Source organism: Panthera uncia (assembly GCF_023721935.1).
Source record: "Panthera uncia isolate 11264 chromosome C1 unlocalized genomic scaffold, Puncia_PCG_1.0 HiC_scaffold_4, whole genome shotgun sequence".
NCBI lineage: Eukaryota > Metazoa > Chordata > Mammalia > Carnivora > Felidae > Panthera > Panthera uncia.
Window position 1 is genome coordinate 28,805,456 of NW_026057585.1, and position 22,959 is coordinate 28,828,414.

Sequence of the window (22,959 nt, forward strand, 5' to 3'; positions counted from 1 at the left end):
ATAAATATTAAAAAAAAAAAAAAGATACATTCTTTTCTGACCTTCAGCATTTTCTTTCCAGTGTGAACTTTCTTGGTTTCTGTATTTTTTGTTGTTTCTGCTTTGATTTTCTTCTCTCTCTGAGCTCCATAAATCTCTCCTCCTTCTTTTTTTCTTGATGTTACTTTTCTCTGCTTTATGACCTTCCCCTCTTGTACCCTGTTCTCTGTATCTGTGGGACTCCTTGCTTCTGCTGCTAGTTCTATCAGGGCTTCTAGATTGCACCCTTCCACTCCAGCCCTACTGCTTCTTTCTCTCATTCTACCATTGTAACTGGTTTTCCTTTGGGGATGCTTTATTTTGTAGTTTTACCCTGTACACCACTTTCTTCTCTGACAACCACAAGCACTTTAAAGATACCATATAAATGTTTCTCATAATATCCCTTTGATACTGGGGTCAGATAAAAGAACCTCACCTTGTGGGTGACAAAATTGAGTTGATTCTCCAGGTCACATGTTTCTTAAACTATTAAGAAGTGGCATCTGGTTTACAGTCTTCTTGTAGCTGATAGAATTAATTTTTGTTGAAAAAATGGGACCATTTTATTGTATTTCAGCCTCACCTCAACTATGGAAAAAGAAGAAAAGCTCTTTCTTTTCTTTTTTAGAATCCTGCTGGGCACCCTGTCTCCTATGTGTTTGTTGGAGCCCAATTCCTTCCTGATGAGAGTGAGGTACTAGGAGGAGGGCTGAGGCCCCAGGAGGAGTGAGGACAGAGGAGTAACTGTTGATGAGTGATGACCATGTAACTGTTTGCCTTTGGTTGTATCACGTTCCCTTCTAGACTATGTGCATCTGTTATTTGTCTCACTTTTATTATGATCATGCTCACTTGCTCTTTGATTTCTATTTAAACTTCTCTTTAATTTTACCCCTTTCCTGATCTTTTCCTTTAGACTTTGACTTTTCTTTAACAGTCTCACGATCCCTTCCTTTACTCCTTGACCCCATATTCTTTTCTTCATGTCCATTATACTTTGTATTATCGTTTTTTTTCTTTTTTTGTATTATGCTTTTCTTAACTCTGATTTCTGTTTGCTCTTATTGCCTCTTTTAGATTTGGCCCCTTTTTCACCTTGTTTTTATTATATTATCTTTTTTTCTGAATTTCTTCTGATGTCTCTCTCGTTGCTGTTAGATTTATGGTCTTAAACTTTCTTTTCCTCTTTACTTTTTGTTTGGACTCTTGGCATGCCTATGGTCAGTTATATTTTTCTCTTTTACTCCAACTGGGCTTCTTTGATTTTCTTTTGTTTCAGTTTTAGCTAACTCATTCTTAAGCTCCTTTGATTGATCTTTCACCATTGGATACCCTCATTCTTTGAGCTTTCTGAATCTCGTGCCTCCACTGTGAAGTAGTCTCACTACATCTGAAACGATCCCTTGAACTGGATCTGGAAGGAGTTTGATAATGTTGTTGTTCTATTTCTTTAATTTTATTGCCAGACCTAGTAACTGAAAGTCTCCTCTGCTGTGAAGTAGGCTGGAAGTTAGGTAGATCAATCAATCTCTCTCTCTCTCTCTCTCTCTCTCTCTCTCTCTCTCCTCTCTGCTTTCTTTGCCATCAGCTCTGGGAGCACTTTTTCTAATTAAGAATCAATTTTCAGGCATAGGAGGGAACTCTTCTGGATAAACAATACACTTGTGTTATGCTTTAAGATTTTCAGCCTCACTTTCACTAGATGTGATTTTCTTTTCTTTCTATTGTGTGTGGGGGGGCATTTTTCCTACGTTTCTTTTCTTTTTTTTTTAAAGAAAATTTAAGAGAAATTTTAAAATTTCTTTTCAGAAGCACTTTTAGAATCAGAATAGGACTGAGAATCTCTTGAGCTATATGAGTCACTGGATGGGGAGGGAGGAGGAGGAGGATTTACGCATTTTTTTCTTTCTTTAGTTTGGGAATTAGCCCTCCACAACTGAGTGTCTACCTCAGCAAATGGTTTGCTCACTGCATCTGTTTTCTGGTTTTCTCTCTTGCACAACTTCTTGCAGAGAAGTCATTTGCCCCCAAAACGACATGATACCCATCTAAATGAGGAGCTGTTTTTGTTAGGAAGAACTGTGAACCGTTTGTATCCTTCCTTCTTTCACTGATAAGAGAGATTCTCTCTTGTGTTTAACAATGAAATTCTCGTCTTCAAAATATCCTCCATTTTCTTCACTGAAGTCACCACCTGACTTCACCTATGAAGTTACAACCATAATATCTTTGACAATGCTGTGAAAAAGAAAACTCTTATAATGGCCCCTGAGTGAATATCCCTGACCCCTTTTCACTTGTAAAAAAACAATGAAATTCATCCCATGTTTGGGGGAACACATCAGAAAAAAATTCAAAGACAACTCTTCCAGCAGGTTGATTATTAATGGCAATGTCAAAAAAAAAAAAAAAAAAAACTCGTAAAACATTGAGGATGCTGAATCATTGTTCCAATGGCTCCAATACTTAAATCTTTAAATAGAGAAAAATCAGGAACAAACTGATTCAATCAAGGACAACTGATCCAATCCTTTTGCTCCTGTACTGGTAACACTCTCCTCTCCCTGGGATCCTGTCCTTCAGAACTGCACTGATGTACTTCAGAACTACACTGCCCAGAAAAGGCACTAAAGTCCACTACTACAATCACCTTTACTGATTAATTCACTACAAAAGTTTTATTTTACTTTTAAAATTACTTTAATTTTTTCTTTCCGTTGTTATCTGATACATTTTTAAATAGGGAAATAATTGAATGGTACAATAAAACAAACCTTAGATTCTAATTCAGAATTTCAACTTATAGCACTAGAAAACAGCCCACTAAAATACTAAATTACTTACCCATAGTAGAATTACTTGCCCTTGGCAGAACCAGAATTGAACCCAGGTTGGTATTATACTTTTCCTACTTTAATTCCTATTCTTAAGCAATGAGGTTATACCTCATACTTACTTTTGTAAACTTTTTATCTTTTATCATAAATGTAAAATGTACTTCACTCTCTTCTTCCTTAAATGTATTAAGGAATTCTTTTCTAGCTATGAGGCAAAATAGTTAAATTCTAAATACAATTTAGATAGAAGTACAGTTATTGCTATACTTATAGTTTTGAAATATTGCACACGTATAAATTTTAGTATATGTATTGTAGATTAGAATGGTCTTGCTATGCATCACTGTTTGAAAATGACCAAATATCTTATGGTTCTTTCATTGAACATAGTGATTGAAGAGCTGCTTTATACTACCTATATTAGAAAGATTAATATGAGCAGGTCATGTTTCAAGGGACCCATAGATGATCCAGGTAACAATGATCAAAATGCAACAAAAACATAGGCCTTTTAAAGTTATCAAGGTGTTTTTTTTTTTTTTAATGTTTGTTTATTTTGAAAAAGAGCAGGGGAGGAGCAGTGATAGAGAGAGAGGGAGAATCCCAAGCAGGCTCCACACTGTCACTGCAGACGCCCGACACGGGGCTCGATCCTATGAACTGCGAGATCATGACTTAAGATCAAAAGTCAGACGTTTAACCAAGTGAGCCACCCAGGTACTGCTAAAGTTATCAATGTTTTTAAAAAATTAATATCATCACCATCAAATTACATTACCAACATGTTTTTTTCTAGACTCTACAAAAGATTTATAGTGTCTGGACTTCTTATGGAGGTAACATGCAGACATAGTCAAATCTTTGAAAAGGAAGGCTACACATTCTTTTAGATAGTGGATTATAAAAAGTTAGAGAATGGAGTGACTTTGGAAAGGAGCAAGAGATCACAGTACAGATTGACAGATTCTGGAAGGAGAAGGGAATAAAGGGATTGAAGAAATGAGTCATGGGCATCTGACAGGTTGGAGTCAGGATCATTTACATGCATATATGGTATGTAATTAAAATGTACAATTTGGGTGAAAGGAAATTACAGTCGAGAACTTATCAGTGTATAAAGTAACCCATGTTTCTAATGAAAGAAAAATATTTTAGTTGGAAGACTTATTCATTATGGGAAGTTAAAGTATTTAAAATTTAAAATAGTTTTAGATGGGAATGATAAAACATATATCCTTCCCTACTTTAATGTATTTTTGAGATATTAACCAACGTTGTTGTTATTTTGTTTTGTTTTTTTTTTCCTGTTGTCTCCTTCATTGAGGCAGCTAAACTATAAACTAGATGTTCCTCAAGGAAGGGTTATCAAATCCTTGAATTTTAAAATTTCAAATCTAAGATCCAGACTTGAGATAAAATAATTTGAAAAATACCTGATGGGCCAAAACCTATTTTTCCTGCCCCCCAAGACTGAAGATTCTCTAGACTTGGAGAAAAGGAGAGAAGTCAGTGGAAAAGAAAAGAGCTCAGATGCTGGGTACCTGAAAGAAGACCCGGGCTCAGCTTTCTCTTGGATTTATTCTAAAGTCACGTGTGGTAAGATTGGGGGAAAAATAGAATACTCCTCTCTGCTCAATTTTAGAAATTTAAGAGCAGAAGGAATGTCACTATTCCTGTGTACTTTGAGAAGGTGGCAAGACCCCAGAGTTCTCCCTCACTCCCGCATGCCGATGGCACAGAGCAATAGGGTAGAGATGGTGGTGTGGTAGGTTAATGTTAAAGGGGAGACTGAGGTAGCCTTGTAGAGTCCCTGTGGGCATGTAGAGCAGCAGAAGCATTTCCCATGAGCCAAAGGCTACTATAGGGATGAGATAGGGCCTGTTGGTGCCACATTCCTTTTCTCACTCTCCCAGAAGTCACAGAAACTAGTGTCCAACACAAGGAGTACACAGCTGTAAACTTTGTGGACTGCCAATCAGGACCAGGATGTGTGCCTCATCAAATAGTAGCACAGAGAGGATGACAACTAACAACAGGAGATGGTCCCCTGGATCATAAACACAATCCCAGCATAAGGGGAGGGGAGACCGCATTGATGGAGATTGATTTCCAACATCTAGTGGAATGGGGGTTTGCAACAGAGACTAAAAGTTGGCATTTCTTGCATACTTGAGTTTATGATCTTAAACTTGGACCCACTATATTATTAACAGTGATAGGTTTGTGAAAGAAGTCTCATTTTGTAATATCATTAGTAACAAGTAACATCTTCAGATTCAATATGATCTACCAAAAGCATTATGACATACTAATGTCAACTGGTGTAGAAACTCAGATCTGAATCTCAGTCATCAGGTAGAGATTTTGCTCAGGTGCTAAACATATCTTCTCTTTTTAAAAAAAGCAAAATAGAACAAAACAGTACTAGCTAACATTACTAAGTATATGTCCTGTACTTTGTCCTAAGCCCTATGGATGGCATATTTAATCCTTTCAATAGTCCTATGAGGTAAATACACTCATTATGCATGTATTTTATGCATGCAAAAGCTAAATGTATTGCCAAATGTTGCAAATCTTGAACTTTATGTGATTTGAGAACGCTTTGCATAATCATTTTGCTGTTCTGTCTAGAATGAAGTACTGAAATACTACATCTTTAAAGTTACATCCAATCATCAAAATCCATGTTTTTCTAATCTTCAGAGTTTTCCTGTTGGAGAATTTAAGGCAAATTCAAGGAGGCTCTTAGTCAAGACACATTCTACAGTCTCTGTCTCTGGTTTCCAGAGAAGCAAGATGACCATGACCTTCTCCATAGATGTACCGATCATTGAACCAAGCCTTCCCCTTTACACGTCACCTATCGACACGAGTAGACATCTTTTCTTCCCATTTGGCTCTGAAACTTCAGGTCTCTATTTTGATTTTTAGTTTTTACACTTAAGCTACTGTATTTTAGTTTGTTTCTCTGACCTGCCTCTCCCAAGGCTATTTATCTTCCCTAGATCGATGACTTCATTCCGAAACCCAGTATTTTGAAAAGAGAGGGGAAAAAAGGAGGCCCTGTTTTTAACAAAATACTCTTAAAAAGGGAAACTTGGGTTTTTTGTGTGTGTTTTTGTGTGTGGTGTTTTGTTTTGTTTTGTTTTGTTTTGCCAGTGCTGTGTTATAAAGCTTCCCTGCTGCTAATCCATGAAAACTAGCCTAAATAAGAGAGGAGACACAGCTTTTTGTGACCTCTTCTGGGATTATAGTACTTCAGTCATATCTGCTTGGAATATAATTGCCATCTGGTTATTTTTCTCCATAATATATAGTTACATGTGATTTTTTTCACACCTCTCATTTAGGAATATATTGTTTTGAAGAAAAGTTTGAAAGTTAAACACAAACCTTTACTGAGAGTATTTGATTATCTATCTTATAAAAATATGACTGAATAAAGTTACACCTGAAGTTCTATTTTTATCCTTAAATTAAAGTTTAAAGAAAGGAAAGGGATTAGCAGTTATTATTAGATTTTTATGTTAAAAATTATGAACTTTCAATATATAAATTTCAGGTTTTTCCCAATAGGCTTTATTACTTCTTCTGATTGTCTTTTCATTTTCATGTGCTGTCCATCAACCAACTGTTTCCTATCCTTTTGGGATTTTCCTCAATTTCTGTTTGCATTACAATGTCGTATTTCTTTTATTTTAAATGACTTTAATTTCATTTTTAATATATAGTGAGAACACACTGTAATAAGTTCATTTCACTACTTTTCAGTTTCAAAATAACTTTGTCTTTTGAAATTTCTGCCTCCTAAATTAAGTCAAGCATTTCAGAGACTTCATAGAAAGAAACATTCTCTTTTCTCTTTAAAAGAATTCCATGTGTCTAAGCACTTTTATAAAGTAGAGGTGTTTAGTAACATAGAATCTCCAGTGTAATAAATATTTCTCCATTGGGATATTTCTATTGGCAAAATTATGTAAAGCAATTTATAGCTTCATGCTCTTATAAGAAAGATTGTTTTCTTTCTCTTCTTTCTTCACAATAAAAAGAGCTTTATTAGATTTTTTCTGATTATGAAAGCACATGCTTATTTACAATAACTATACTATAAAAATAATTCAGCAGTTACATGCAGTAGACTTGTACACCTAGCAACATAGATCTGAAACACATAGTACTAGGTGGAAAATGTAAGAAACAGGATGAGAAACCATCTAAGTAAATTTAAAATATCTGTACAAAAAAAATTTTTTTAGGACTATACAAACAAAATAAAAGATTTATATTAAATGCATTAGGATAGTTGTTAGTGGGGGTGGTTTGGGTGATCTAAGTAGGAAATGGGGTTCAAAGATAGTAAAAGAAGAAATTTCAGATAATTTAAAAGTACGAGGAATTTAAAATCACCCTCAATTCCACTCCTTGATAATATCACAGCACATAGTTTGGAATATAGCCATCCAGATAACACACACATACACATGCATACACATACACATGCATGCACACACACATTTTAAAGTGGGATTATAATCTGTTTTTAATCTTATTTTCATTAAACAGTATAATATAAATCTGTTGTTATAAATCATTTTTAATGTAGTACGTGCATGGATCTGTATAACCTATTCAATGACTACCCCATGGATGTATATTTAGGTTTTTTCCAGTTCTTTTTAATGACTAATGTTACAATTAACATTCTTATACATATATCTTTATCTACTTGCCTTTCACTAGAAATGCCCATTTAAATTATTGAAACAGGGGCACCTGAGTGGCTCAGTCGGCTAGTCGTCCGACTTAGCTCAGGTCATGATCTTGCAGTTCATGAGTTCAAGACCCACATCGGGCTCTGTGCTGACGGCTCGAAACCTGGAACCTGCTTCAGATTCTGCGTCTCCCTCTCTCTCTGTTCCTCTCCCTCTCATCCTCTGTCTCTCTTTCAAAAATAAACATTAAGAAAAATTTTAATTATTGAAACAAGTTGTCAAACTGCCTTCCAGAAATACCATTTTCACATTCATAATATGAAACTTTCTGATTCTCACAAGGTGTTAAAGCTTAAAACACTTGTAAAACAAACAGCAACAAAATTATCTCCATATTCCAGGCCATCCAAATGTCCAGATCTCCTCAATAGACTTAATTTGCTCACTTAGTACCTTCTGTTCAGTGGGAGGTCAAAGACTACAAACCATGTTAATGTCATTACACAGCTGACTATTTAGCACTGCCTTGGTCTGACCTATACATCAGGGACTGAGTGAACTACCAGAGAAAAGCAGAAAGGATGCAGATTCACTTAAGTAGCACATCAACTTTTTTGCACTTGTACATGCATCGGAATCTTGAATGTCAAAAAAATTAAAGTCTTTAATTACTAATAGTGGGATCTATATTCTAAGTGGTTGTGAGTTGTCTGTTTTTCAACTTCATTCCTAAAGTGGCTTTTATTTTGTTTTGAAGGTTCTGACCTCATTGGCAACAGTCAAATTCATTTTCAAACATAGCCTCCCAATCAGACAACAATTCCAGCCTGGTGGGGTGGACAGAGCTGGGCTGTAGAGCTAGGCTGACCCTGGGCTGTGTGCAAAGTCATGTGGCCGCAGGACCTTAGGCTAGTTACTAAACTTGTCTATTTCCTCATGGTATTACACAGAGGTAAGAACCTCCATTGGGTTGTATCTCCAGTATCTAGAACAAATATATCAACAAATATTTGTTCGTTCATTCAAGGTAACAATTAGCAATAATGAATGTGAAACATCTGGAATCTAGAAAATACTAAGTGGTAGCTATTGTCATATTAAGATAAAGTAAAGGGATGTTGTTGAAGGAGAGAAGCTGAAAGCAAAGAATTTCAGATAGTCTGGATTGCTGGTGAGAACCCAAGATCAGGTTCTAGGACCACTGTGAGTTTGGAAATGTGGAAATTAATATTGACAGCTTGGAAGAAGAAAAGGAGTTGCTCTGAATTAGGCTCAGCATTCAGGGTTACCAACAGCCCGTCAAAATGGAAAATATCTACGTGGCTTTTAACCAGGTGTGAATGTGAATAATCAACTCATCAAGGTAAAGTCTTTAAGCTTTTTCTACCCGGTATCATTGCTATACCTAAAGCCATATTGCAGGAAGAATTGCTAAATGCATGTTTTCTTAATGCCGCTATGTGGCAGGAATTTAAAGTTATAATCTCTTTTCAAGGCACATCTTTATTAACGGGGAATCATTCAAAGCCATCTGAGTGCAATTACTATATAAAGGCTAATTGACCTAATTAATCTAATGTGGGTCAATGGCTCTATACTACCCAAAGAACATTTTCAAATGAAAAGGGGGAAAAAAGCAACTCCAAAAGGGATTTCTTTAAGTGAACATCCTTAAATTTAGTGAGTCTGATTTATTCCTTGCACACAGATATTATATTGCTACATATTATATTGCTGGAGTGGCTGAGCTGGGATAAAAAGAGATAGACTAATTCTCTGAGGATCCTGAGGAATATTCTGTTTGTCACTCAGGGGAAGGCACTATATAAATTACATTATACCAATACTGCCTCTTTCTGATAAGGTAGCACTGAAAGAAGAATTCAACATGACAAGAAGTCAAATTTACTATCATACTGTTTTGATTCTCTTGGTGATGTGATAAAGTGCATGCTGATACCTGCTTTTTATTTGATTAACTTACAGCTCCTTTGAATGTCAGCTTGTTCCATTTGAAGTACTGGCTGCCAAATATAAACTGGGACTGATAATATCTGAGCCCTATGATTGAGGAAAGAATGTATAACACACACCTGTGGTAGGCAAAATAAAGCCTCCCAACATGTTCACGTTTTAATTCCCCAAATTTGTAACTATGTCACATTACATGGCAAAAGGGACTTTGCATATGTGAAGTTAGGGATCTTGAGATGGAGAGAATATCCTGAATCATCCAGGTGGGTCCAATGTACTCACAAGAGTTCCTATAATGGAAAGAAGGAAGCTGGAGAGTCAGAGAAAGAGATCTAAGGATGGAAGCAAAGGCCAGAGAGAAAGAGAGAGAGAACGAGAAAGGGAGATAGGTTTGAAGATGCTGTGCCTCTAGCTTCGGTGATGGAGAAAAAGGCTGTAAGTCAGGGAAGGCAGGCAGCTTCTGGAAAAGTCAAGGGAATGGATTCTCCCCTAGAGCCTCCAGAAGAAATGAAGCCCTGGACTTTAAAATCAAGCAACCTTGATTTTAGCCCAGTGACATTAATTTTTGGACTTCTGACCTCTAGAATTGTGAGTAATAAATTTGTATTGTTTTAAGCCACAGAGTTGGTGGTAATTTGTTATAGCAGCAAGAGAAACTACGTGCCACTTTTGGGGCTCATGGCATAGAGCTACACTAGTGTCATTTTAGTTGGATTGAAATGACTTTCCCAAACTGGACCTATAATCCAAGACAAAGCTAGGGCAAACCAGGGAAGCACACAGCAGAAGCTCTTGCTTGGCCTTTTATTCATCACAAGCTCACTTTGTTCCCATTTATTCTGAGGCCTTTTAGAGAAATGGAGTATTAGTGAAGGTTCCTAAGTGTGGGAAGAAATCAGTCCTCTTATGAGTTAATTCCCCTTTCCTCAGGTTTTAAACTCCAAAGACATTTTCTAAAATGATTTTCAACTATAAACAATGTCTTGTAATCAACCTGGCCTCTGCCCTGGCCAAAACCTTTAGAAAGTGGTTAAGCATCTTCCCTGGGAGTCACTGGCCCTGGACATGGCCTTGAGCTAATAAGGTAGAAAGGGTAGGAGTTTTGGGCAGCTGATCAAAATCTTACATGGGGTCAAGGAGTTTTAAAAGATAAATGGGGCACATGGGTGGCTCAGTCGGTTAAATGTCCATCTCGAATTAGCTCAGGTCTTGATCTCAGGGTTGTGAGGTTCAAGCCCCATGTTGGGCTCCACTCTGGATGTGGAGCCTACTTTTAAAAAATGATAATATATACAGCCACTGTGCTAAGGAGCACTTACATCCATTAAGTAACATGTGCACTATCCTATTATCCCATGCTTATTATCCCAACTTTCAACTGAGGAAAGTAAAGCTGAAGAAATGGCACCGTGCCCACTGTCACCTATAGCAGGCTTACTCCAGGGCTGGGCTGTTAACCACTACTCCATGTCCCCTCTCCACATCAGAACTTCCCTGGAAAATTCTTGGAACTCTTGGAAAGTGTTCTATAGACAGAATCATGGCAGATTTGTTGTTTTCTTGATGTTCTGAGTGTGCCACCCCAGCAAATTCTTGAGAACGCAGGCAGAGTTTGCAAGAGGAAATGTATATATCACTACAACACCAAGCAAAGTCCTCTTGTCAAATGCAGTCAAAGAATGGGTAGGTTGTGCAGTGCAAGCTTGGCTTTCTCTGAGGCACACTAGTTCTTATGGGCCTGATGGAAAGGCCTGTTAACTGATGGCATGATCATGACTCCATTAGAAGAAAGACAAACAATGAAAATGAATAAGTGCACAGTTTGATTCTGACCATTGCAATGGACCCAATGAGGAAGAAAAGCTGGAGGAATCCAGTGAGACCATTTAGGTTGGATAGCAAGCTTTCTGATGAACATGGGTGAAAGTGAACAGGATGACACATACCCAAGGTCCTGGAATAACTCAAGTCTTAGAAGAAGGTTAATGGTCAGAAACAGGTAAAAATGCTAAAGAAAATAAAAAATTTAGAGCAGGAGGAATTCTGGGAAGGGAAAAGCCCCAGCTTCAAAATAATGACGCTAAGTTAGTATATAATAACAATGAGGAAAAGAACTTCTCCACTCCTATTTTACCATCTTTTTTTTTTTCTTGGTAAGAAGATTGGAAGATTGACTGGAAAGTGTGGACAAGTGTTAGCAAAAGGAAGTGGCACCCCAACTTGTCCAAGAATCCACATCTGAACCATTGCATCCCAAGGGAAGGTAATATAATAGATTGGGAAAATAGGCTTTGGGGTCTGATACACCTAGCATCTACTTTATTCTCCTGGCAAGTTACTCAGCAGTTCCAAATTTCAGTTTTTTCCCCTGTAAAATTGGGATAATAGGTTGCCTCATAGGGGAGGGAAACAATGCAGCATAGAGCACTTTAGCCAGCACCTGTCACATAATAAATACTTGATGCACAGTGGCTACTCATTGTATCATTATTATTTTTATAGACTAAATAGTTTACATGACATCAGAAATCTTTAATTGTGAAGAATAAATATTGTGAATGAATAGTTAATAAACCTAGAACTAATTATATTAAAGATAGTTTCACCTGTTTCCAAGGTAAATAGTGATCTCCAGGAATAGTGTAGGTTCAGTAAGGTCATGCCAACCTAAATGCATTTTCCTTTCTCTAAAGGGATATATACTGGAAACCAGAGGAATTTTTATAGACCAAGATTATTGGTATTACAGCCTGACCAAGAATCTTGTGATACCCTTATGAAAGAACTGCACTGGTTGTTACAGGTAGGAAAACGTTTAACTTGTTGAATAATCCTAACATTGCTACTTAAGAAATATAACTCCACTGGAAGATTTCTGGGAGGAATAACTTAGAGATTGGCCCCTCAGTCCTAAATTGTTTGACGTTTTCACTAATGACTTTTATGTTAGCATTTACAGCTTGCTGATTAGTGAAAGAATGCTAAATTGTAAAATTAAGATTCAAAAGATTCTCATATGGCCAAAACAACAGACTAAATATAACAACATGGAATTTGCCCACGAAATTCTAGTCTTTGACTTTAGTGTAACACCAAACCCTATAAGTAGAGTATGGGGTACATGTCTAAGCAACTTGTATTATTTTTTCAAAAGTTTTATTTGAGGGGAACTTGGCTGGCTCAGTTGGTAGAGTGTGTTTTGATTTTGGGGTTGTGTGTTCAAACCCTGCATTGGGTGTAGAGATTAATTAAAAATAAAATCTTTAAAGAAATGAAGTTTTTATTCAAAAACAAGCTGAGTATAAGACAACCATAATGTTTTGTTTCCATCCCTGGTAATGTTGAAACACAGAGAAGACAACTACTTGACAGAACTTTATTGAAGGGATTCCACTAAATTTGATGGGATGGGTTTGGATGCGATATATATATATATATATATATATATATATATATATATATACACATATACACATATACATATATTGTGTATATATATATATACATATATTGTGTATATATATATATATATACATATATTGTGTATATATATATATATATAAAGCTTCTTAGGTATCACTATATGTGTATGAGTTATGTAATTAAGCATACAAATAATTTGGGAGGGGACAAATTTCTATTAAAAATACATAATACAGGTGTCAGAGAAGCTCCTAAATCACTCTCTACTGTAGTTGTAAATATACTTGGCAAATTAGTATTTAATCTCTCGTTAAATAAGTCATTCAAAATGTGAAAAATTTCATGATGATGTCATAAACAATTATTCTTGTACATCATTGTATTAAAAAGTAAATCAATGTGTGCCACCCTACCCCTATGAGGATGATTACTATAGAAAAAAAAACCAAAATAAGTGGTGATGAGAATGTGGAGAAATTAGAATCCTTCATACTTTTGGTAGGAATGTTAAATGGTGTAGCTACTATGGAAAACAGTATGAAGATACCTCAAAAAATAAATAAAATTACCATATGATCCAGCAATTCTACTTCTTGGTATACAATCAAAAGAATTTAAAGCAGAATTTCAAAGAGCTATTTGTTTTTTCATGTCACAGCAGTATTACTCACAATAGCCAAGAAATAAAAGCAACCCAGGTATCTATCACTGGATGGATGGATTAAAAGTGTGATATATACATACAATGGAATATTATTCAGCCTGAAAAAGGAAGGAAATTCTGACACATGTTACAACAAGGATGAACCTTGAGGACATTACATCAGTCACAAAAGGACAAGCACTTGTGTGACTCCTCACCTGAGGCATCTAGAGTAGTCAAATTCATAGATACAAAAAGTAGGATGATTATTTCCAGAGTCTGGAGGGGTAGAGGGGAATGAGCAGTTATTATCTAATCAGTGCAAAGTTTCAGACTTGCAAGATTAAGAGTTCTGGAAATGGATGTTGTGATAGTTGCACAGCAATATAAATATACCTAACAATGAAGAGTGCTCTTAAAAATGGTTAAGATGGTAAGTTTTATGTTAAATGTATTTTATCACATTTTTCAAAAGTATACCAACGTAAAATCTTAAATATATCAAGAGCAAGCTATCTCCCCCTTCTGACTCCTCCCCTGCTACATGTCGCTCCTATTGGCAGGATTTTGAGGGTGTGTATATGATTTCAGTTATCTGCATTAATATCATGCTAGGATGTTGTTGCAGTTATAAACCTCTCTGCTAGGCCGATGTGGTAGCGATGTTTGTCTCTTTGCCAAGCTGGTGACAATTTAATGATAGTATTGTCAACCAGTGTCTTTGATGGTTATACACATTTATCAGACCATATAATCATCTCTACTACACCAGTTGCTCACACACCAGAAATGAAGCTCCAGTAACAGTCTATTACTCTGACAAGGATAATAGGTCATTATTACCAAATCAGCAACACAGTGCTTTAAAATAAATGACCCTGCTTCCCATCATTATTTATTTTTCATAAGTGCCTCAGATTTGTCTTAGCATCTAACAGCAGGAGACAATTATCCCATAATCATCTTCTTCTTCTTCTTCTTCTTCTTCTTCTTCTTCTTCTTCTTCTTCTTCATCGTCGTCTTCTTCGTCGTCTTCGTCATCTTCTTCTTCTTCTTCATCTTCGTCTTCGTCTTCAGCCTGTCTTAAATGGTTTTAAGTGGTAAATTAAATGTTTCTGTTGACCCTAAAGTAGAAACCTGCGTGGTTTTATAGGAGCATTAATAAAAAAATGGGTGGAATTCATTCCAAATGCATACAATCCTCCTTTTTCATCCAGTTCTGTTGAACAAGAATGGCCAGCTAGGAAGATGGTAGTGAGAGGAGAAAAGAGAGCTACTGTGTGCTTATCACATGAATGAAGGCATTTTTAATGTGGTCTTAACACTGTTTGGGCCAGCAGAGTGTACACACAGTCCCCAAATGTTGCCCCTTCTCTATGTAGAGTGTTTTCAAAGGGAAACTCGTAACTCCAAAAAGGAAAAATTCCTCTCTGCTGGCCCGGAAGTTCTCCACCGCCACCTCCCCTCAGACAGGACAGCCCGAGGGAGCCTGAGAGGGTCTTCCCCAGCTGGACACCTGCTCTGACCGCCTGGCAAGAGGCTCTGCTGACAGGGCCACCCTTCTTGCACTGAAGTCTGGATTAAATCACAGTCCCTGCTGGAGATTGGACGTTGTCTACAGCTTCAATGGCAGAAGGCCCCAGGAAGGACAAGAGATTTGTATTCTGAGGGAAGGAGGAGAACTGGCTGGGTGAAGATCGTGTTTCTTTGGCAACTGAGAACCATCCTTTTTAGGGGTGGCCGCTAGCTTTCAAAACAAAAAGAAGCTGGTAACTGTAAAAGGCTACGATGGGTTTCCTGCTCCCCCACCCTTTTAGAGGCAAAACCTATTTATGAGGCTTTATTAAGTGCAAATAAGTCCCTCGGCTTCAACGGAGAAGCAGCAGCTGCTGAAGATGTGGTCATTTGCATATAAATGACATGATTTCAGCTCAGAGAAGAATATTGAAAAATATACATGTCGACAATGGAATCCTGATAGATTCACACATATTAAGGTCAGATATTGTAATTTTTAAGGCTGCTGCATGCTGGTGACTGCATCATATAACACATTCAATTCTGTTTGGGTTATATGAGTTTTATCTTCTATGAAATGGAGGATTTTTATTGTGAATTAATTAAACTACTCTTTTTTTTCCTAAACATGAGAACATTTAGGTCAATAAGCTAAATGCTCTACAAATGCAAAGACTCCATGACAGCCAAAGTTACCAACTGCAAACTTGGGTTTTCTGTACAGCTAACAAAGAAGCTTGTGTGCCCAGGAGTCTCCCATGGAAGAGACTGTGTGGTGCTTTCTCTAATTTTAGTCTGTCTGCTGCAGGGACAGCCTGTTTTTTGAAGGGCTAAAGGAGGCTCCAGTTTTTATATTCTAAGAAGTTTTCGAACAGCCTGACTATAAGATGAGTGGGGAAATTACTGTAGCCCAGAAATGACCACAAATTTGCCAAGTGCCCACTGTTGTTTCGTTGCCCCATGACCTGTGGCTTGGAGTTCACAGCTAGCAAGAGACACATCCTGGAATCATCCGCACTGCTCCCAGGCAAGCATCCTCCAGGCTGCCTGGAGGAAGTAGATGGGTTTCTCTCAAATATGCCCCAAATTTTGGCACTGCACCAGTCAGGCTGCTTGTTGACTCCTTTCCCATCTGCAAAACAAATTTGTTTAGAAACTGCTTGTGGTACCTTGGCTGCTGAGAAGGCCATAGGAATACACAATACTACCTTCACCTTGTAATCCAGCCCACGGCTCCCTCAGGGAGAACATTTTCCTCTAAATGATGATCACTTAAGTGTTAACTTTAGATTTGCTCATAAAAAATAGTAACTTTAAGTAACAGACTTGATTCCTATTGACTCAGTATTTGATCACTGAATTACTTATTAAATAAATCAGGTAGCTAATTCTCAACATATTTTTAAGCCCTACATGTGAACATTTACTAGATGAATAAAGTCCTTGGTCTATACACACTTTCTAAAAGAGATGATTAAAGATGACTAATAAATAATGAAATAGCTATCAAGGAACAAGGGAAATTTAGAAACTCACCATAAATGTATGTTTTTCATAGAGAACCTTAGAGACTTTATAGAACTCGATTATGCTAACTTGAAAAACAATCCCAATGTCAATTTGCTGATGTATTCAATATATTCTCTTAAAATAATTTGTGGAGATACATATGATGTTTTAGCTTTAAGGAAGATTTTAAAACTCAAAATTTTTAAAAGTTTAGTTCTGGTCATTGATCAAATTACACACATAGAAGGTGATTATATTATCTAAAGTTAGGCATCTGATTAACAGAGAAGGGTGATTAAACCACCCAGGGGTGGAGCCAGTAATTGTGGGGCCTGAAGCTTATACAATTTGGAGGGCTCTCTTTAAAAGAATACAAAATTACTGATACAAAATTGGGTAAATATGAATATTAATTAGGTTGAGAAAAAAAATCACAACAAAACTACAAACTAAAATCACAACAATTTACAAACCTCACAAAAGCCACAAAACTAACCTGCCGTGATCGATTAGCTGGCTACACACCTCAACACTTTTCCCTATAATTGACTACCTCTAATATGACTGATTAAAAAAGGGTTTTTTATTAATGCTAGTTTTTTAAAGTTTATATCATTTCTGCAACTTGCTACAGGAAATGTCTTGTAAGGTTTTAGGATTGTTGTCAAATTGGAGAAAACTTCTATTTCTTTCACACATGAGCTGTAAAATTCCAGGGAATTTCAAGTCTCCTTGTGGAATGACTGATCCTAAACACTTCCATGTTTTCAGAGTACCTACAGCCATAGGCCACACTGGTTTCCATGGTGATGTGCTCTCAAGCCCTTTGGTGTCCCTAGAAATAGTATTTATGGAAGCTGTCCTTATATCAGGACAATTGGTAATATCTTTACAATATATGGAATTGACTGTAACATATATAATTAAATGAATTCCCAACTCAACTTTGGCATGGAAAACGAATCTTATTAGAATGAGCCCTGCTGAAAGATTCCTGGCCCCCTCTGCCCTTGGAGAGTCTCATGGTTCCTATGTACCTGGTCATTGCTGATTTTCATTGCCCAGAGTCTGTGGTGAGAGAGGAGGAACAGAGAAAGCAAGCAGAAGACAGTTGAACAGTTTCTCTTAGCAGTACAAGCCCCTTCGAGGGAAAGAAAAAAGTTGTTTTCCAAATTCATGAAAACACTGCCCTCCAAACTCCCTCCTATCAACATTCTTTGTTCACCAGTTCAGTTTGGCCAGACTAGACTTAAAACCACAAGAAATGTCACAAGAAATAGAAAGATAAGAGCCCCAAGTGGACGTGAGTCTCCCTGGGGTGTGATTGACTGAACACAACCAATTCTCTAGTGGATCCATGGTCCGCATCTTCTGGAAGAGCTTTGCTAAAAGCAGCACATCCTGGATGAAATGGACACTCTGTTCCATCCTAGGAAGAAGATGAAGCTGGCAGTTTAGATTGCTGAAAAACAGTTTGAGATAAGCTTGTGGTTCCATAGAAATTAATCCATGCCTCTAGATAGCATGTAAGCCTATTGGAAAGCTTCTTCAATTCAAGCAGTTAATAATATATCAAGTCTTGTAGCTTAAGGGATACAATTTTCAAAATTATTGTACTGAGGGAATCATAAATTCCACCAAGAGGAAGGTTGTAGTCCAGATATTTTATTTTAGATTTCCATCTAGGGTGCATTATGACACGCCACATGAAAGTCAAATCGTCCATGTAAAATGGTTTCCAGGTGATAAGTTTACCCCAAGGGGTCCAGTAAAGTAATACATTCAGAGTTATATCTGACTTTCACAATCTATAAAGACTAGTTATCAATTTTTTGAAAGATTTGATAAGCAGGAACAAAAAAATAGCTTATGGATGCTGACATTTGTCTCATTAATGGGAACAGCATAAGAAGTACAAGCTCCTTCTGGATTTGGCTGTAAATACACCACTGACATACATTTTGGAAGGTTGCTATTTTGTGCTGGTGGGAATGTATTTGTCTAACCTTGCACTGACTATAATAGACATAAGGAAGCAGTGATATTACTGTCAGCCACATTCAGCTTTTTAAAACAGGGGCACCCACTCTGCCAATATCTGTCAGATTCCAGGCCACTGCATATTAAAAATTATGTTCCATCAACACTGTCTGGCCTAGTGGAAGTTTTATTAGGAAATAATTCTCCTGTTGTGTTATGGGAAGGAAAGGAAAAAAACCCACTTCACCCAATAGGATTCAAAGGAATAATTAATCTTTCTTCCATCCTCAGAATAGGAATGCTTTAGCTTCTCTAGTGTTTCACATGAATACCTCTACCCCTTCTTGCAAGGGCAGAGCCCGTATGCATGTGAGGAACAGGCAGGAGGCCCAAGTACTAATTAATCGCCTGTTTGAGTGTTGTCTGTGTATGGTAAGGCATTATTTTCATAAGTTATTCCCCTGTTACCAGGGAAAGAGAATTACATTCTTTTTTTCAAGAGATTGGTAAGTTTGCCGAAGATGCTTATTAAAACAATCATGGTAATAACAAAGTGCTTACACCTGCTTGGCTATGGTTACACTTTCAAGGTTCAGGTGCATTCCCAGGAGGTTGGTGCCTACCCAAACCACAGGAGAAGTGCTTTGGCTGCCTGCATTGTTGCTGGGGCTCATCAGTTGAGACACCAGGAATGGCTACGCTCTTCACCTGTCTAGAATTCAGAACTAAACCCATCCTTCAAAAAACCCATCATGCATTTGAACAAAAGTATATTGCAGTAATCATTTATCTAGCTGGCACCATCAGTAAAATGGGTTGTTTTCTGGGAGGGTAAAAATCTTCCAAAATAACTAAATGATATTTTTATTGTAATCCACTCAGTGTAACCACATTGCATTTCAAATTTTATTTTTTTTAAGCTTATTTATTTTTGAGAGAGAGAGAGAGACAGACAGAACGTGAGTGGGGGAGGGGCAGAGACAGAGGGAGACACAGAATCCGAAGCAGGTTCCAGGCTCTGAGCTGTCAGCACAGAGTCCAACATGGTGCTCGAATTCACACACTGTGAGATCATGACCTGAGCCAAAATCGGACGTTTAACCCACTGAGCCACCCAGGTGCCCTGCATTTCAAACTCTCTAACGTAACTGCTTGCCTCCCTAGCTTTTGGATTTGGGTTAGCATATATACCAACCTTTTCTTTGTGTAAACGAATTCTTGCCACTAGGTACCTCCCAGTGGCTGCCTGGGCTGCTGAGCTGCACATGGCTGTTCGGCTGTGGCTTTCAGGCTTCTCCCTGGCCTTAGCATTTCCTTCTCCCATAAGCTTACCTATAAATCCCATTCATCACTTCTGAGTAGAGAAGGCAGAGTTTTGCAGGTGAAGCCAGGTGTTTTAGAGTCCAACATTCTGGAGTAAATTCCAGCTTCACTACTTACTACCTGTGTGAACTTGAACAATTAATTTCCTCTGTTTCCTTGTTTATAAAATGGAAAAGAAATACCCACTGTAGGGTTGTTGTAACATGAAGGGCGCTTAGTACAGAATCCAGCACAGACTTCTGGGAGCTGAGGCACAGTTGTCAGGCTTCCATCGGGTACATGGGAAAGTAAGTCAGTACCAAGAGGACCTGAGGGCTTTGCAACAGCTCAGTGGACTTCAGGGGCCTTCTTTTCTCCCTTGTGTGTCGGCTCCTGGCTACTGGAGGGCTGATCTTGCCAGCATCTCACCCCTGAAGACATGGATAGCCACACCATTGTTGTGCCTCGTGATTTAAAGTGGCACCATCCAGGCTCAGTAGGTTAAGCGTCTGACTTCAGCTCAGATCATGATCTCATGGTTCATGGGTTCGAGCCCAACATCAGGCTCTGTGCTGACAGTGCAGAGCCTAGAGCCTGCTTCAAATTCTGTCTCCCCCTCTCTCTGCCCCTCCCCCACTCATGCTCTGTCTCTCTCTCTCTCTCTCTCTCAAAAATAAATAAAACATTTAAAAAAATTTTAAGTGGCACCATCCAGCCTCCTCTCTGGGCCTTTTTTGTTCATCTATCTGTATAAATAAAATTAAGTTGCTTTTTACTGTTTTCCCATTACATGGAAATGCTTGAGCAGATCTCACCAGATTTGGAGGCCTGACTTTGCATATAAGCTACACAGAATGCCCAACATTAACTTCAAGAAGACCTGGGGGCAGGGGTCCTCAGGTCAGAGGTTCTCAGACTTGAGCGTCTATCAGTACCGCATGAAGGTCCTGTTAAAACACATTCCTGAGCCGCACACCAGAGTTTCTGATTCAGTGGGTCTGGGGTGGGACTTGAGAATTTACATCTGATGGGTTCCCAGGAAAAGCTGATGCTGATGTTGCTTGTCTGGGGACCACACTCTGAGAATCCAAGGTAAAATAGGTGTTGCTGATTTGCAATCAGCCAGGAGCACTCGGCACTCCTGTGCTCATGATCCTCCAGAGGCCGGCTGAGGGCTCGCATTCTGCTGAAATAAAGCCTGCTCTCAGGGGTAAGTGGTGATTTGCAACTTGATTCCTAAAGAGTATGATGGAAGTGAGGTGTAAGGCAGATTTTCTTGTAGCCTTAATTCCTTCCCACACTCCATTGCCTACAAAATGCACAGAGCCAGAGCACCTCCTCTGGTGCCTGTCTTTCTCTTATTTCCTCCCCTAAATCCACAGTGGCTGATCGACAAGGGGTGTGAGTGGGGCTTGTGGTCTGAATTATTAGTTCTTGGGGAAGGTGGGACCTGTTTAAATTGTTCTTAATTTCCCACCACACACAGGGGTGAGAAAGAAACAGTTTTCTAACTACTTGCAAGCTGGAAATCGTGTTCATAAAACATTTAATTGAGATAACTCAAAACCATGTTCCTAAAATTCAAATCACACGTACTTAACTGAAATGGAAAACGGCTTCCTAAGACCTAGTCTCAATGTCCCTGACATTGCAGATGAAGGTGTTCCAGGGAACTCTGTGCCAGACCCAATGAGGAAAGGTATAGCTATGGGCCAGGTTCACCCCGCCTGCGTCTGTGTGGCCTGAGGAGAAAAGCGGGGCAGTGAGAAATCATGGGATGGAGGGAGCCGAAGAACTTTTAGGTTTTAGGAAGAAGGATAACTAATTTTCAAATTAATTGTTTGATGTGTTATATTGATGCCTAATCTGAGGATGAGCCTGCTGTATACACTACTCTGTATTATCGGGGTTTATAGGGTTGTGGACTCCACAGGATGAGGGAGGAGTACAGCCCAAGTCGGATCCTGACACATGTCAGACACAGGTTGGCAGGCCCAGGAGGTCTGTGAGGGAGGTGACTCAGAGTATGTGGGCCACAGGGATTTACTGTGACCCTTGGGGAAGTTACTAGGCTTCCCATAGCATTTGGCCCATAAAACTTGAGGTGTTTGCATTTAATTAGTAAAGGAAAGGTGCCCTAGCAAGAGGACATCCAGGTGAAAGGCTCTGGGTAACCTGGCATCATAGGATTCTGAAATCAACAACTCTGATTGGTTTTGGCTCGATCCTTTTTCAGATTTCTCCAGTCTGAAGAAAAGGTGTCCATTATTAGTTCAGTAATATTTCCAAGTGGCTGCAGGGGGCCTGGCTGCGTGCCAGATGCTGAGGCCATCACGCCGGCTTCAAACAGCTTGTTTTACCGGCTATTCTCCCACGTCTTCCTCCAAAGCCAGGTTCCATGACATCTGCATGCCACTTCCACCTTGCCCTTCTGTGCTCCCCCAAGGAGCCACCCGCAGAGCCTGCGGTATTCACTTACTTATGAAACACCTGTGCACCAGGCACAGGTTTGGGGCAATGGTGACTCAGGAGTGAATAGAAGTAGGAGGAGACAGACAATAAACAGGATAAAATAAAACAGAGATGCAATATATAAAAGATCGGTATGTTAGGCAGTGAGAGAAAAAGATAACACAGGGAAGAAGAGTAGGAGTCTGGCATGGGGCTGAGATGGGCCAGCCAGGGCGGCCCCTTTGACAAGATTTGAACACAGGAAGGAAAGGCAAAGTACAAGCGGGAGGTAGCAGCTCACCACCCCAGGCACCCAGAGGAAGATCCTGGCGGGGCTGGGGGGAGCTCTGGACAGGAAGCAGGAGAAGAGGTCTAGTGGGGCAGGCTGGAAAGCAGATCAGGCAGGTCTGGTGGGCTTTTGTAAAGACTTGGTTTTGTTCTGCATGCAGAGGAAGTCACTGGAGGGTTCTGAGGTGAGGGGTGACGTGGCAGGTTGTAGTTTTAGCAAGGTCACCCTGGCAGCTGTGTGGGGAATGGCCTAATAGGAGAGCAAGGGAGAAGTAGGTGGCTATTGCAGAATCCAGGT

At 38.7% G+C, this 22,959-nt stretch overlaps 1 protein-coding gene, 1 long non-coding RNA gene and 1 pseudogene across 2 annotated transcripts in view; 2 read left to right on the forward strand and 1 right to left on the reverse strand.

The window, feature by feature from the left end:
* HFM1 (helicase for meiosis 1) overlaps positions 1-904 on the forward strand; it is a 97,544-nt gene extending 96,640 nt beyond the window's left edge. Inside the window, exon 39 of the mRNA XM_049616799.1 lies at positions 650-904. Within this exon, the coding sequence (XP_049472756.1) occupies positions 650-751 (102 nt within the window). The 3' untranslated portion in view covers positions 752-904. The remainder of the gene's footprint in view (positions 1-649) is intronic.
* On the reverse strand, positions 827-2,463 carry LOC125913650 (peptidyl-prolyl cis-trans isomerase G-like; annotated as a pseudogene).
* Positions 2,464-4,365: 1,902 nt separating this feature from the next.
* The window catches only part of LOC125912410 (uncharacterized), a 55,988-nt gene continuing 37,394 nt past the window's right edge, over positions 4,366-22,959 (forward strand). The window contains exons 1-2 of the long non-coding RNA XR_007454711.1: positions 4,366-11,810; positions 12,241-12,350. This is a non-coding gene — a long non-coding RNA (uncharacterized LOC125912410). The remainder of the gene's footprint in view (positions 11,811-12,240; positions 12,351-22,959) is intronic.